Source organism: Kogia breviceps, chromosome 3 (genome assembly GCF_026419965.1).
Source record: "Kogia breviceps isolate mKogBre1 chromosome 3, mKogBre1 haplotype 1, whole genome shotgun sequence".
NCBI lineage: Eukaryota > Metazoa > Chordata > Mammalia > Artiodactyla > Physeteridae > Kogia > Kogia breviceps.
Window position 1 is genome coordinate 150,649,618 of NC_081312.1, and position 15,341 is coordinate 150,664,958.

The 15,341-nt window shown below is 51.6% G+C and overlaps 1 protein-coding gene across 1 annotated transcript; it reads right to left on the bottom strand.

Annotated features, from left to right (window-relative positions):
- Positions 1 to 1,854: 1,854 nt before the first annotated feature.
- Positions 1,855 to 14,027, bottom strand: ARPIN (actin related protein 2/3 complex inhibitor). The gene is made up of 6 exons (XM_059056643.2): positions 13,778 to 14,027; positions 11,154 to 11,229; positions 7,678 to 7,810; positions 4,332 to 4,538; positions 3,788 to 3,951; positions 1,855 to 2,933 (listed from the first exon to the last, which is right to left on the bottom strand). The coding sequence occupies exons 1-6, from the start codon at positions 13,867 to 13,869 to the stop codon at positions 2,925 to 2,927; spliced, it is 681 nt and encodes a 226-aa protein (XP_058912626.1). The 5' UTR covers positions 13,870 to 14,027; the 3' UTR covers positions 1,855 to 2,924.
- Positions 14,028 to 15,341: the final 1,314 nt, after the last annotated feature.

The following is a 15,341-nucleotide window of genomic DNA, read 5'->3' on the forward strand; positions in this document are numbered from 1 at the left end:
AAAAAAATGCTTAAGCTCGCTATTAATGGGGGAAAAGGCTAATTAAAATTAAAGTATTAACTTAAAATTAAAGTGTTATTTTTACCTTATCAAATATCAATTTTTAAAATATCATACCCAAGTCTAGCAAGGGTAGCGTGAAAATAGTCCTCTCCTACCTTGCCGGTGAGATTATAATTTAGAACAACCCTTTTGGAAAGCAATTTGGCAATATAACAAGACCTTTACAGCTTCCAATGCAGGGGGGCATGGGTTCAATCCCCGGTCAGGGAAGATCCCACATGCCGCATGGCGTGGCCAAAAAAAAAAAAATAAAACAAACAAACAAACAAAAACCCCAAGACCTTTACAAAGAATTCCTAGATTCCCAGTAATCTGACTCCTAGGAATCCATCCCTAAAGAAATAACCCCCGGGACTTCCCTGGCAGTCCAGCGGTTAAGACTTCACCTTCCAGCACAGGGGGTACAGGTCTGATCCCTGGTCCAAGAGCTAAGATCCCACATGCCTCGTGCCAAAAAAACCAAAAGATAAAACAGAAGCAATATTGTAACAAATTCAATAAAGACTTTAAAAATGGTCCACATCAAAAAATCTTAAAAAAAAAAACCAAAATATAGTGGCGGGGGGAGGCAGGTGAGATTGAGGGAACTATGTAATTTACAATGTTTTTGACACAGATAGCTCCAAAGAGGGATCAATTAATTACCCAAATTATAGAGCTATTAAGGTAGTCAATCTTAAAAACAATGACATGAAGACTAGCAATATATTGATAGGAAGTAGTTATATAACATCAATTGAAAAAGGATTATCAAATTTTATGTGTTGGTATAAAACTGCAATGACCATGTACAGAAATTGCATATTCCAAGATCAGGCCACTCCCCCACCTCCATGGCCTTGCAGGTCCTCTTCTGTTGCTGGAAAATCCCTTTCCACCTGTCTACCTGAATTTCTTTCCATCTCCTCTGCCACTTCTATAGACTAAATCACTCTAGGCTCTCACCCCCACCACTGCAGAAGTCTCCTAGTTGGGCTCATTGCCTTCAGTTTCTCTGCAGTCAAGTGATCTTTGAAATATACAAATCAGATCTTATTACTCTCCCTGGGATCACTGGCTTCCAAGGTATTAAGGATAAAGTCCCAAAATACTTAACATGCTGAAGATGCCATGCCCAGCCTCCCACCATTCTCTAAGCTCCAGCCACAATGGCCTTTTCCTTGCAGGAGCCCATCCCCACCCCCCAGAGACACCAAGCCTAGTTGTTGCCCAGGGGCTCCCCAATTGACACGCTGTGCCTCCTTGTTTAGAATGGTGGCCTGCCCACATGAGCTTGCCATACCCTTTGGCCACAGTGCTTTGGGCAACAGGATGCCCTCACTGGGTGCCTCTCCCCATGTCAGTGTCCCCAGTCCTCCTCCTGTTTAACCCCTCCCCTGGCCACCACATGGTTGAGGTCCCAGCATGCTCAACAGTGAGCCAGCCCCATTCAGACACAGGACACTAGCGAGGTGGCTTCTATAGTAGCCGAGGTAAGAGAACAAGGATGTGAACTAAGAAAAGGGCAACAAGAACAGAAGAGACCCAAGGGCAGTCCAGTGACCTGTGACTTCAGGTGACTTAAATGAAGTGTTAACCCCAAGCCTCACAGCCATATTGTTGAGCCCTGGCTCAAATATGCAGGAAGGCAAATGAAAGTTTGAACCATGATAATAAACGCTGGGACCTCAACCATGAAAACCATGTGAAAAAAAATGGAGATAATAATCACATGTGCCTCTTGGGATTGTTGTGACAATTAAGTAAGATACTGGAAATGCTTGGCACAAGTAATAGAACCAAGAGGCACTCAACAGTCAGGGACTATTATCATCATGGAAAGCATCTAGTGCTGTGTTTGACATATTAGGGGACTCCATAATTGTTAGTTTACCCCTCTTTTCCCTGCGAGAAGCAGGATCCACATTCCACCAAGTCCCTACCCATTCTTAGGACGTGTAGATTTCAACTCCAGATCTCTTCATAGATGTGGGTGTGGGCATACTACCCAGCAAGGCAATGTTCATGACCAAGAAGAGACGGCTTTCTTTTTACAGGGAGGTTGCTCAGTTTATACCTAATAATAACACAGTCAGTGTAGAGGAATCCTTCCTGAAGATTTACTCATTCGTAAAAAGTTCTCAAGGTACAAAACAAGAAAAAAAGGTGTTGTCCAAAATGTGGCCTGGCAGAATGAGTCAGAGAGATGGAGACCAGCTGGCCACATCTGTGAATGCTCTCAGCCTCCCTGAAAAGAGCATTCCCAGGAAAGCAGCCAAAGGAGGTCAGGAGACAGGAACCCCCAGGGTGGCAGAGAACCAGAGGAGGAATAAAGAACTGGCAGCTCTGAGGACTGAAAAGGGCCCAGGGGACAAGGAGGCTTGAGCAGGAGGGCAGAGGCTACAGCACAGAGTGCTGGGGAGGAGGGCAATTGCAGAAGTAAAGCAGGAAATACAACAAGGACAGAAGAAGGAGGCTCTGCTAACTTCTCCTCTGAGCCATTCTGCATGCAGATGAGGGATTCCCCACCAGTTCTACACCAAAACCAAGTCCAGTTCTTCTGACTGCCCTGGGGGACTTGCCCCCTGCCTGCCTCCAGAAACAAGGCTGCCACTCAGGGTGAGGGCCACCATGAAAATATCTAGGAAGGCTAGACTCACATCCAGGGAGGGACCCTCCGTGAGCCACAGGCTGGGGCCCCACGTCTAACGTCAGGGTCTTGCATTTGATTTTAGCAGAGCTTGTTCAAAGGGTATTCCACAGTGGCTGTAAGGAAGAACCAGGTAAGGCTTGGCGGACCTGCTCTCTCGAGCTCCAGAGTGAAAGTTGATGGAAGAAATGCTCAATAGTGGGCCCCGGAGGCACCCCATCTCTCACTGACCTCAGTCGTCCTAGAGGTAAAGTAAAGAGATATGAACAGAGCACATTTCGTAAAAGTCTTCTACCGTCATCAGACAAACAATAGTTCGATTGAGTGGTACCAGTGGGGCCCGCGGCTACCTGCCTTGGCCTCATCTCATTAGTGTTGGCTCAGGGAGCCAGCCTGGCAACTCCAATTGTTTTTTAGTCCAAGACTCAGTCTATTAAGACAAAAGGGAATCCACTCCCTCTATCTGCCCCTGCTTTCTCTGGCAAATATCATCATCTTCATCACCTAGATAAAGAGCCCATTTTTCTAAGACTTTGTTTTAAACGTTCAATCTGGGGCCTTTTGACACCAATTCAAATCTTCAGGTGAAATATACCTCAAAATACCAAATCAACTGTGAGTAGGCTGAGGATCAACTAGGAGGCTGAACTTTAGGCCAAAATAATGATTAAGGACCAGGTCAGCCATTTTCCAGCCACTCTGGGCAGGGAGCCCAGAACAAAGGGGGGAAAAAATGCGCATTCAGCTGCTCAACATGGCTAATGTATTCACTTGAAGTAGAAATGTTTGGAGCCTTAATGGAGTTAAGACTCCTTGGTTCCCCTCTGCGCATCCTTCTTTCCATTGCTTTCATAAATCTTTGGGGCTCTCTTGTTGATTGGCACAGTTCAGACCCACCAAAAAGAAAGGTCCCCTCATACCTTGAGGGAATTTTCCTGATGCTAACACACTCTCAGGAATTCCACCAAAGCTGGGGAGTAAAGTTTATGCTGCTGTCTCTTTGTCCTACACCCAACCACAACCAGTGCATACAAAACTCCTGCCAGGAGATGAACCACACTAACACCAGGTCCACGGTTATCTCCCTGGACCTACCCACTCCTCGTCCTCGGCGCCGTCCCCCTGCTCTCGGGTCTCAACTGCAGCCCCCTCTGAAGACTTTTGGGCCATGATGTTGTTTGTCCAGGATGCACCCATCTTCCCATCACCAGCAAAATTACACTTGGTCACTGTTCCAGCCTCGAGTTTGGCTAATGAATCTGAAAGGAGAAGTTGAAGGCCTCTCTCCATGTGGCAGAAACATAGTGGGGGCTGGCCCATTCTGCTGGGGTCCCCCAGGCCTGAGTGTGCTCACGGAGGCCCTGGATGGGACCCCCAAGGCAATGGATAGGAGAGGTCACCCACAGGAACCATGGGATTGGGCAGCACCCCAGGATCCAAAGTGTCCAAGCTATTGGCCCCAAGGCACTTGCCCAGGGACTTAGGAATAAATCTCAAGGGGTCTTGTCCACGGGGAGGCCAGATGTGGCCTGCTCCATGAACTCGAAGCTGGAGGGGTGGGTAAGCCTCAGACAGGAGGCCAGAAGCCCCCACAGGCCATAGAGGAGCATCAGGCCACAGTGAGGGATGCCCTGCTCACCCAGGAAGGGGCCGTCGCCTCGAGTTTTCAGCCGTACACCAGCCCCCAGCTCGAGCTCCACAGCCTCCATCTCTGACTCAGGCATCCAGAATGCCACTGTCTGGTCAGGGGTGAGGCTCTCTGTCAGCGCAAGCAGCTCTGGCTTGTTCACCAGCGCCTTCAGCGCCTCAGGCGTGAGTCTGTCGGTGTTCCCCTTGGCTTCCACCTCTGTAGGCACACAGCAGGAGACAGTCATTATCACTGTAATAGCAAGCACTCTAGGAGGGCTTTTTAGGAGGCAGGTGAGGCCTCAGTGTTGTACACGCTCACAACCACCTGAAGGTAGGGCTCTGAGTTCCCATCCTGCCAGTACTCAAGGAACGCCTCACAGAGGAGTTATGGCTACGGGCTCTGGAGCCAGGCTGGCTGGTGCACATCTGCTTACATGCTGTGTGACCACAGGCAAGTTACTTAACCTCTCTCTGTGCCTGACAAATAGGGATAAAAGAGGTACCCACCTAATGGGACTGACTTGACGTGTGAAAGAAATATCGAATGCACATAAAGCACTTAGCATGGGGCCTGGCACTCAGCAAGTGTCAATGTTTTTACTATCGCTATCCACAGATGAGAAAACTAAGGCTTAGACAGGTTAAGTAATTTGCCCAAGGTTACACAGCTAGTCAGTGGAGGAGGCAGGATTCGAGCCCTTCACACAATTCTGCCTTCCTACTGAGACCCCAGTGACCAGGCAGGGTTCTCTCTGGGCTCTCAGGGACTCCCTGGCTGGGGTGGGGTCTGCTGGAACCAGCAGCAAACTTTGGTGGTCCTCATACTCTCTACTGGCCTGCTCATCCTGGCTCGGGCAGAGTGCAGAGGCTCAGGGAAGGTTCCAACAGCCTGTCACCCGCCTACCCTGAAAGTCCCAAATCTGCTAATCCCAGGGTGGGGGCAGCATGGAGGGGGGAGTCCCGGTCCCAGACTAAGAAGTGAGACCTTGTAGTGCTGAGAGTATGGCAACCCCAGTGCCGTCCACTGGCTGCCTTCCCCACACTGATACCCAGGTGGCCACGGGTCCCGAAGACCAGACCATGCTCCATTTGTGGTGTAAAACCTCTGCCAAGCTCTGTCAGAGACGCCTTCTGGGATTCCCTAGACACCTTGCTGACACAGAGAACTTCCTCCTCAACCCTCACCCTGCCCACTGTCCCCCAGACAAGCCACCTCATCTCCTACTTCGCAAGATAAAAGAAGCCAGAGGTGGGGCCACCACCTACCTGTCCAGTTACCTAGAACCACAAGAAACCTCTCCTCCTTCCCATCTGTCTCAAAGGATGAGGTGTCTCCCCTCCTGCCTCAGGCCAGCTCATCTGGGCCCCAGACCTCAGCCCCTCCCACCTCCTCCAGGACATGCGTCTCCTTCTCAGCTCTTGGATCTTTCCTTACCACCTTCCTGCATTCCGGCTCTGACACCCACTACTCTAGACACTGTCCACCCCCCACCAGTCAGTGGGGAGCATGTCAATGTGAAGCCACTGGATGCTCTGCAGTCCCGATTTAACTGGGCCTTGGGCACCACCTGACCCCATCGCTACTCCTCACCCCTGGGCTTCACTAGGCTTCAGAGACACACACCTGCCCCACCCCGCTCAGACCCCTCCAGCGTTCCCTCCCCTGCTCCTTATGAGGCTCCTTCCCTGTCCACCCCCGTTGTTGCTGTTCCCCAGGACAACTTCCTGGGTGACTCTGTCCATTGGCACAGCTTCAATATGACCCATGTGTGATGACTCCGAAATACCTGCCGCCAGCCCAGCCCTCTTCCTGGGTTCTAGAACTGTACCAAGTCCCTAGTGCACATCTACCTCTACCTGGAAGCACCACCACGTGGCTAATGCCATGTGTCCCAAACAGATATCTTCTCCCCAAACCCGATCCTCTTGCACCTCCATCCCCCAAACCTGGCACCTGAGCCCGAATCCTGGGGTCATCCTTGACTCCCCCCATATCCAAACAAACACGGAGGCCGTGGTCCCTCCTCTATCTTGAGTCTGCCCAGTCTCTCCATCTTCACTGACCAGTCCTTAATCCTGGCCCTCTTATCTCCCTCCTAGATGCCATCACGGCCTCCTAACAGCCTCCTGGTCTCCAGTCTCTTCACTTCCGCAGGGATTTTAAAAAGCAAATCTGGACTTCCCTGGTGGTGCAGTGGTTAAGAATCAGCCTGCCAATGCAGGGGACACGAGTTCGAGCCCTGGTCCGGGAAGATCCCACATGCCGCGGAGCAACTGAGCCCATGTGCCACAACTACTGAAGCCCGAGTGCCTAGAGCCTGTGCTCTGCAACAAGAGAAGCCACTGCAATGAGAAGCCCGCGCACCACAACGAAGAGTAGCCCCCGCTCACTGCAACTAGAGAAAGCCCGCATGCAGCAACGAAGACCCAACGCAGCCAAAAATAAATAAATTTATTTTAAAAAAGAGCAAATTTAATCATATCACTCACCTAACTTAAAATCACTCACGCAGAGCTCCCCTGCACCCTCAACTGAGTGCCCTCTCTGCAGGGCTGCTCTTCACCTACGGGAGCCCTCGGTTCCCAGAATGCCCATGGCACCCTGCCCCCTCTCTGAAACACCCTTCCAAGCCCTGGCACCCTGCTGATACCTGCTTGTCTTTCAGGATTCAGTATCGGCATTCCCTCCTCCAGGGCACCTCCCCCAACCACACCTGCCTGGGCTCAGAGCCCCTGCTAGGGCTCCAGTCATGGCCTGTCCATCTCCTCTACCAGACTGAGAACAGCTTCTGTGCAAGTCTGAGCCTTGCTCGTCCCTGAACCCTCAACATGCAGCTCAGGGTCTGGCACATGGTGGATTCTCATTAAATGTTCATATACTTAATGAGCAACTGAAAGCATGAATGGATAAAATGATAGAGGGATGATGAGTACCCACTCAATCTCAAAACCTTCTCACACAGGGCAGACAGCAAGGAGGTCCTTCTCCAGCCAAAACTGGGAAGAGGAATAAGATCACAAAGGGCCCAAGAACCGAGTGAGAATTTTGGCAGGAAAATGGAGGCCACCTGGCCAGGGCTCTGCACTAAGGCAGGTTCATGGACGATTCTGCCAGAATGCAGGAGATGGCAGGAGCTGGGATGGCAACCAGGTCCTCAGCACTGAGGTGGGGCACTGGGGATCCTCTGAGTGAATGGGGAGCAGGAAGAGTCCAGCCAGGGGGGCCTCAGGCCAAACGTGGGCTTCAAGGCCAACCATGCTGAGAAGACACTTTCTAGGGACCAAGAGACCCCTGGAGACAAAGGAAGACCACAGTGTATGAAGACTCTGAGGGAGAAAGGGCGAAGGGTACCTACTGTAGGATGACATGAGAAAGCCTGTGTTCACCTTCCTGGTGGCGCTGAAGTTGGGCTCGATTTCATTTCCCTTGGGGTCGAACTTACGGCAATGGATGTGACTAGGCCGGATATACAGCACGTAGTAGCGCTCCTGGGGCCAAGCAGAGAGAGAGAGTGAGGGGCTGCTTCATTCCCTTCAGTCTCCAACACAACACACACTCCCCACGTGCTCCGGTTGCAGCCCCCCAACCTCACTCTCTACCTCAGAATCCCACCCCACCTCCAAAAGATATTCAAGCTGGCCACAGGCTCCCACTCCCCATATTCATTCATTCATTCATTCATTCATGTGTTTAGTAGAGCACTTGCCACACATAATGAACCATGGCTAGACGTCCATGAGAGGGTGGGCTCAGAGCCTGTCCCCAAGGCCTCCACATGTCAGAGACAGAAAGAATATACAGAAAACCATAACCCGAGCACCAAGGGGTCCAAATACCATGAAGCAGGAGCGGAAGCAGCCAAGATGCCATGGAAAGGGCAGCTGAAATGGAGTTCTGAGTGAGGACAGCCACTGTGCCTCTTCCAACAGATGTGAGTCCTGGAGCAAATTACCCCTAGCCTCAGTTTCCCCTGTTGCCTGGAGACAATGTGATGTCTACTTTCAGGCACATTGTAAGGGTTCAAGGAGCAAGCAAGAGTATAAAGCATGAAATGTGCTGTAAATGCTCTTTGCCAGCTATCCTAATCAAAACAGGAGACTGATGACATTGTAGATCAACTATACATCAATAAAATTTTAAATAAATAAATATTATAATAAAACACACACACACACACACACACCAGGAGATTAAAGAAAAGGAAACCACTTCCTGGGAGAAACAGAGAAGGCAAGGTCTCAGAGTGGGGAGAAACTGCAACTGTGGGATAAGGGTATAGGAAGAATATTAAGAGCCTGGACAAGTACATAAAATAAAAGTCAAGGTCCTGTGTGGATGTTTGAGCAATGCAGGACCCTTAGAGGTCTCATGGGAGTCCAGGCTGGGGAAGCAAGTTGGGGATCAGCCTTGAGTTGGAATTTGGAGTTTGCATTTTATGTGGTAGACTAGAAGGAATCCTGAAAGGTTTTTGAACAGCAGCGAGACTGAGAGACGTCTTTCAGGAGACAAGCTGGCAGCAGGGCAGGAATGGGCGCTGGGTGCAGCCAGAAGGCAGGAGAGGGGGTGCAAGGTTTAGTCAGGACAGGCTGAGTTCCTGAGGGCCCATGTGAGGTGAGCAGACATGGAAAGAGGAAGGGAAGGGAGGGGGAAATGGTCAAGGTAGGAGGCCTGCAGGACTAGGCATTAGTCACCTGGGGGAGGGGGGAGGGGAGACAGTGGAGGTTTGCTGGCTGGTGGTCGTGGGGTGGGCATCTAGTGCACTATCATTAGGAAAGAAGGAGTTAGAGGAGGCAAGTTTGGAGAGGGGCTGGAAAACACTCTGCCTGTGGAGGACAGCCAAGGCAGGCCAGCTCCACATCAGCTACTTCTGGGCTCTCGTGGGCAGGCTGGCTAGGGTTCCAGACTGCTGTGCTCAGCCTGCTGACCTGCGTGCTCAGGAGGGGAGGGTGCAGCAAAGCATCTCTTAACCTGAAACTAGTGCTGAGCCGGAGCTGAGGCTGTTCACATGGGGTGTGGGTGAGAAACCAGCTGTGTGTAGCCACAGGCCTCTGGCCTGCCTCAAGAAGGGATTTAATGAGCTCAGTTCTACAGATCAAGGAGATAGGTGGTCAGCACATCTGGGTGGGGTTATTTGGGGGGAGAGAGGTGGAGATTTAGAATTAGTGCTCAGGAAAGAAACACTGGCTAGTACAGGATGGAGAATGCCAGGTGTGCCCATGGACATCTGAGATGGGCGGGTGATAAAGGGCATAACCCCAGGAGGCTGAGAGGACAAGAGGAGAAGGGCATGGACATGGGAACCGAAGCCCCGGGTGGTATCAGCAACGCGGACTTCACACTCAGGCTGGAAACAAAGGTCCAGAACTCAGCAACCCTCCTCCCACCTCAACCCTCTCACACCCCTACACACGTGGAGGTCCAGGTCCACACCAGTGACCTGCTTAATAAAAATCCAACATTCCAGGGCTTCCCTGGTGGCGCAGTGGTTGGGAGTCCGCCTGCCGATGTAGGTGGACGCGGGTTCGTGCCCCGGTCCGGGAGGATCCCACATGCCACGGAGGGGCTGGGCCCGTGAGCCATGGCCGCTGAGCCTGCTCCTCCGGAGCCTGTGCTCCAAAACGGGAGAGGCCACAGCAATGAGAGGCCCACGTACCGCAAAAAAAAAAAAAAAAAAAATCCAACATTCCAAAACACCCAGCCACACAGTGATATTAAAAGATGTGTAAGGGAATTCCCTGGCAGTCCCATGGTTAGGACTCTGCGCTTCTACTGCAGGGAGCCAGGGTTCGATCCCTGGTCAGGGAATTAAGATCCTTCAAGCCTCGCAGTTCAGCCAAAAAGAAAAGAAAAAAAAAGATGCGTAAACTCATGCTAAGATATTCACCACTCTGCAAATGCAGTCACTTCAAGGCGCCTTCTAAAAGCAAACTCCAACAGTGCATTTAAAGTAATTCAATTTTAGGGCTTCCCTGGTGGCGCAGTGGGTTGAGAGTTCGCCTGCCGATGCAGGGGACACAGGTTCGTGCCCCGGTCCGGGAAGATCCCACATGACGTGGAGCGGCTGGGCCCGTGAGCCATGGCTGCTGAGCCTGCACATCTGGAGCCTGTGCTCCGCAACGGGAGAGGAAAGGCCACAACAGTGAGAGGCCCGTGTACCACAAAAAAAATAAAAATAAAAAATAAAGTAATTCAATTTTAAACAATTCAAAGTACACATGACTTCCCAGCTACAGAGCTGGTACCCCTAAAGGGGAAGGTCACTGTTGACCTTGCATCCACATAGGCAGATAACTTTACTCTGACCTTGTCCATCAGGTCCGGAGGCAGTGGGAACCACCAGGCCAGAGGACAGGAGCTGGGCCTTCAGCCCCAGAATAAAGAGCCACTCATCCTGCCTATCCAGCAAGCTTCCCAGCACTCTAAATTTGTTCCATCAGAAGGTGACAGGACCTCTTCAGAAGGCAGGCCTTCCAGCCCACTCAGAACCCACAGCTTGAGTACTGAACCACTCACCTCACCCTTTCCTGCTCTCAGCCCTCCCAGTCCTGGCCCCAAATACACCCCTTGGGTTTAGGGCCTGGTCTGTCTTCTCAGCAAGAACCCAGGCCCTCCCATCGCACCCAGCACAGCCCTAACTGCCCTCTTCCATCTGTCGCCCCTTTTGGCTGCTAATCTCCCAACCACCACCACCCCTGACCTGCCCTGTGAGCCCCTCAAGAAAAGAGCTGTACCCCAAGTCTTGGCACTGGCAGAGCCAAGCAGAGAGATGCTTTGGTGGGTGAAGACCCTGAAGCCTGTGCCCTGCGGGTGCCCCCAGGGAAACATCCTCACCTTCCTGCCATGGGCATCCAAGATGCTGTGCCGAGATACATCGACCAGTTCTCCTTCCAGCAGGACGCCATTCCCCCTAAGGATGAGAGAAAATGAGGGCTCAACTGGTTCTGTCAGTCCTCAGGCAAGAACCACAAGTGCGACGGCCCAGGTCAGGGTCTGCACCAGGACAGAAGCAAGTCCCAGGTGTGTCTCCCATTTACCTGGTCCCTGGGCAGGCCCAGTATGATGCAGCCCCTTTCTCTGGGCTCCCACACTGGGCCCCCACTCCTCTGAGGGTTCCAAAGGCTGGGGCACCATCCGGAGGGTAGGAACATTGACAGGCTGCAATCCGAGCTACGGCCCCTCCTGCAGGGGGTTACTGTAACCAGAGCCTCAGTCTTCTTATCCACCAAATGAGAGAGTAATAGCTACCTCACTCTGCTTCTATGACAATGACATACAATCATGTATATGAAGGCTCTTTGTAAACTATTGTTTACTAAATATAAAGGACTTAACTTTTTTTAACAACTTTATTGGAGAATAATTGCTTTACAATGTTGTGTTAGTTTCTGCTGTATAACAAAGTGAATCAGCTATATGCATACATATATCCCCATATCCCCTCCCTCTTGCATCTTCCTCCTACCCTCCTTATCTCACCCTTCTAGGTGGTCACAAAGCACGAAGCTGATCTCCCTGTGCTACCCAGCCACTTCCCACTAGCTGTTATACATTTGGTCGTGTATATATATCAGTGCTGCTCTCTCACTTTGTCCCAGCTTACCCTTCCCCCTCCCCATGTCCTCAAGTCCATTCTCTACATCTGTGTCTTTATTCCTGTCCTGCCCTTAGGTTCATCAGAACCTTTTTTTTTTTTTTTTTGGATTCCATATATATGTGTTAGCATACAGTATTTGTTTTTCTCTTTCTGACTTACTTCACTCTGTATGACAGACTCTGGGTCCATCCACCTCACTACAATTTCGTTTCTTTTTATGGCTGAGTAATATTCCACTGTATATATATATGCCACATCTTCTTTATCCATTCATCTGTCGATGGACACTTAGATTGTTTCCATGACCTGGCTATTGTAAATAGTGCTGCAATGAACATTGTGGCACATGACTCTTTTTTTAAAATTATTTTTTTAATTTATTTATTTTTGGCTGTGTTGGGTCTTGGTTGCTGCGCGCAAGCTTTCTCTAGTTGCAGGGGGCAGGGGCTACTCTTTATTGTGGTGCACTGGCTTCTCATTGTGGTGGCTTCTCGTTGCAGAGCACAGGCGCTAGGTGCATGGGCTTCAGTAGTTGTGGCACGTGGGCTCAGTAGTTGTGGCTCGGAGGCTCTAGAGCGCAGGCTCAGTAGCTGTGGCACACCGGCTTAGTTGCTCCGTGGCATGTGGGATCTCCCCGGACCAGGGCTCAAACCTGTGTCCCCTGCATTGGTAGGCGGATTCTTAACCACTGCGCCACCAGGGAAGACCCATGACTCTTTTTGAATTATGGTTTTCTCAGGGTATATGCCCAGTAGTGGGATAGCTGGGTCATATGGTAATTCTTTTTTAGTTTTTCAAGGAACCTCCTTAACTGTTCTCCATAGTGGCTGTATCAATTTACATTCCCACCAACAGTGCAAGAGGGTTCCCTTTTCTCCACACCCTCTCCAGCATTTATTGTTTGTAGATTTTTTTGATGATGGCCATTCTGACCGGAGGACTTTACTTTTTTATTTCAACAAATTTTTGTTGCGGGGGGCGGGGTCTAAGCTGCTATAAAGTATCTTCCCTTTGCACCTGTTTTAAAGCACTTTCATATTCCTGTTCTCATTTGTATCCATTTTGGAAGTGGAGAAACCCAGACTCAGAAGTTTCGTGACGACCCCAAGATCGCAGGGTCCCTCACTGAGAGGAATTGGACCCCCGCTTCCCAAATCTAGTTTTCATAAAGGCAGAACCTGGTGACTTCCTTTTCTGGAACCACGGAAATGGGAGAGGGGTGGGGGCAGCTGAAGGGATGGGGATGAAAAGCGAAAACTCCCTGGACCTTTCTTGCCCCTACCGCCCCCCCACGCCCTCCATTCTTTAGTGTTTGTAATTGCAAATGGAATGGTCCATTCGTTCTCATGACCTCGGCGTCCGTGATGGAAGGGCCTGGCCCTCGGGATCCAACACGCCCTCCAGACAGGCCCTGCCCCTCCCCCAGCACTGCCAGGCCAACTCCCACCCGCTGTTGCCGTCCAGCAGGACACTGTCCCTTCCGGAGCGGGGTGCGACCTGTGCAAAGGCCTGAAGGCAAGGCAGCGGGGTGAAGCTTAGAGTCACCGGGGTGGGGTTGAGACAAAGGCTGACGTGAAGTAAGCACCGCCTTTTGAGCCCGGCTTGGGAGTCGGGACCGACCCTCGGTGAGCTTTACGCCGATCAGTGTCTCAGGGGGGTGCGCTCCGAGGGGACCGCAGGGAGGAGCGGTCTGGAGGCCAGGGAGGTCTTTGGCGAGCCGTGCCTTTCCTCCCACCCGCACCCGACCCCACTAGCGCACCCCCTCCCCCTGCCAACCAGGGAGCCCGGATTCAAAGCTGAGCCTCGGGAGCCAACGGAGGCCGGGCCCAGGAGGCGGTGGGGAGACGCGGGCGGAGCCTACCCCTGGTGGGCGGCGGGGTCCCAGGCCCCGGGCAGCCGCGCGCTCTGAACCGCCTTGTTCCGGAGGGCGCTGTCGTGATAGATGCGGCTCATTCTCCCCACGGCCGCGGCGCCCTCAAGGCCTGGCGCAAGGAGCCTGCACGCGGGGCTGGGGGCACCGCGAGGTGGGGTACAGCGAGGGGAAGCGCCGGGAGGACGCGCGGAGACCAGAAATTCCCAGCTGCAGATCCGGGACCGGCGCAGCCCGGCCCGGGGCGTTCCCGCGCGGGATTTAAAGGGGCCGAGCCCCACTCCTGGCCGCGGGACCTTGCTAGGCGGGAGGTGGGCTTCCCTGAAGACCCGGCTGGGACCTTAGCCCCAGGGGTGGGGGTGGGGAAGGGAGCCACTCCCTTCTCTTTCTCTCCCTCTTCCTTGTTACTAGAAGGAGACCCCTGCCCCCACACACGCACAAAGGGGAAATTGAGGCCCAGAGAGCCTATAGGATCAGCTCTGAAAGGATGAGTTTCCAGAGAGCAGGAATGAGAAAAAGAGAACAGCCCTCAGGGACGGTGGGGTGCTAAGTACAGAGCTGCTCTTTATGCCCGCGCGCGGGAACGCACAGTGGCTGAGGGAGGCGTTCCAGGGATCTGTAACGAAGGAGCCTGGTCTTGGGTGTCAAGATCTAGGGCCTAAAAAAAAAGATCTAGGGCCTAACAAGGTTGGAATCCCAGCTGTGTGAGCGTGGGCAAGTTCCTCAACCTCTCTGAGCCCGTGCTTCCTCCTCTGTAAAACGGGGTCAGTATCAGAGGGGTTGTAAGGATTTAATAAACTCACTCTAGAAAGGAGCATTGCCCCTCGCCGTCTCCTGCACAGTTCTTGGACCCCTTCCCAGCTCCCTACTGCCCTTTGCCCAAGTATGTAACAGTCTAGGGATGCATTTCCCAAGCCCGGGTGCAGGGCTCTGTTTTGACCCCGGGATTGTTGAGAGCCTTGCTTCTCTTGTTTGACTCCTTTGTGGCAAGCCCTGGGGCAGGTGGGCCCATTCATGGAGTCGAAGTGTAGCCTGTGGGGGAGACTTCAAAGGGGAGGTGGCCAGGTTAGATACCTGGGGGCCTAAGCTGAGCTGTCAGTGGTAGAAGAAGCACCCCCTCCAACCACACATTGTGACTTTTGTGCATTTTTGGCATTTTTGTTTTCAAGAGCTCCCTCCTCCATGAAAATAGTGTTTAAATTATATTTTATGACTGGGTTGACATAAAGATGAATATATTAATATATATTAAGACATTTTCTTTGGCCTAAAAATTCTTTTTTTTCTTCTGATTTTAAAAGAAATTAATATATTTTCCTGTGCCTTAGGCATTGTGCCTAATGGATTAGTCAGCCCCACCCCTATCTGGCCTACCTGGCTGCTCCCTAAATTCTAAGAAGGAAGGATGTAGAAGACCCTCTGGGCAGAACTGTCCTTTGGCTCTGTCTCTTCAGAATTCCCCAGGCTGATATAAGGAACTCTCATAACTCAATAGAAAAAGAAAAAAAAAAAAAAAAAAAAACACACACGATTAAAAAAATGGGCAAAAGAACCG

What these genes read in the sequence shown, in the direction of transcription:
- ARPIN (XM_059056643.2), bottom strand. Translation starts at nt 13,869, where the DNA reads ATGAGCCGCATCTATCACGACAGCGCCCTCCGGAACAAGGCGGTTCAG. An exon ending in GACCCCGCCGCCCACCAGGG is followed by an intron (nt 11,230 to 13,777) that starts GTAGGCTCCGCC and finishes TCTCATCCTTAG; the next exon opens with GGGGAATGGCGTCCTGCTGG. An exon ending in TGGATGCCCATGGCAGGAAG is followed by an intron (nt 7,811 to 11,153) that starts GTGAGGATGTTT and finishes GCTTGGCCCCAG; the next exon opens with GAGCGCTACTACGTGCTGTA.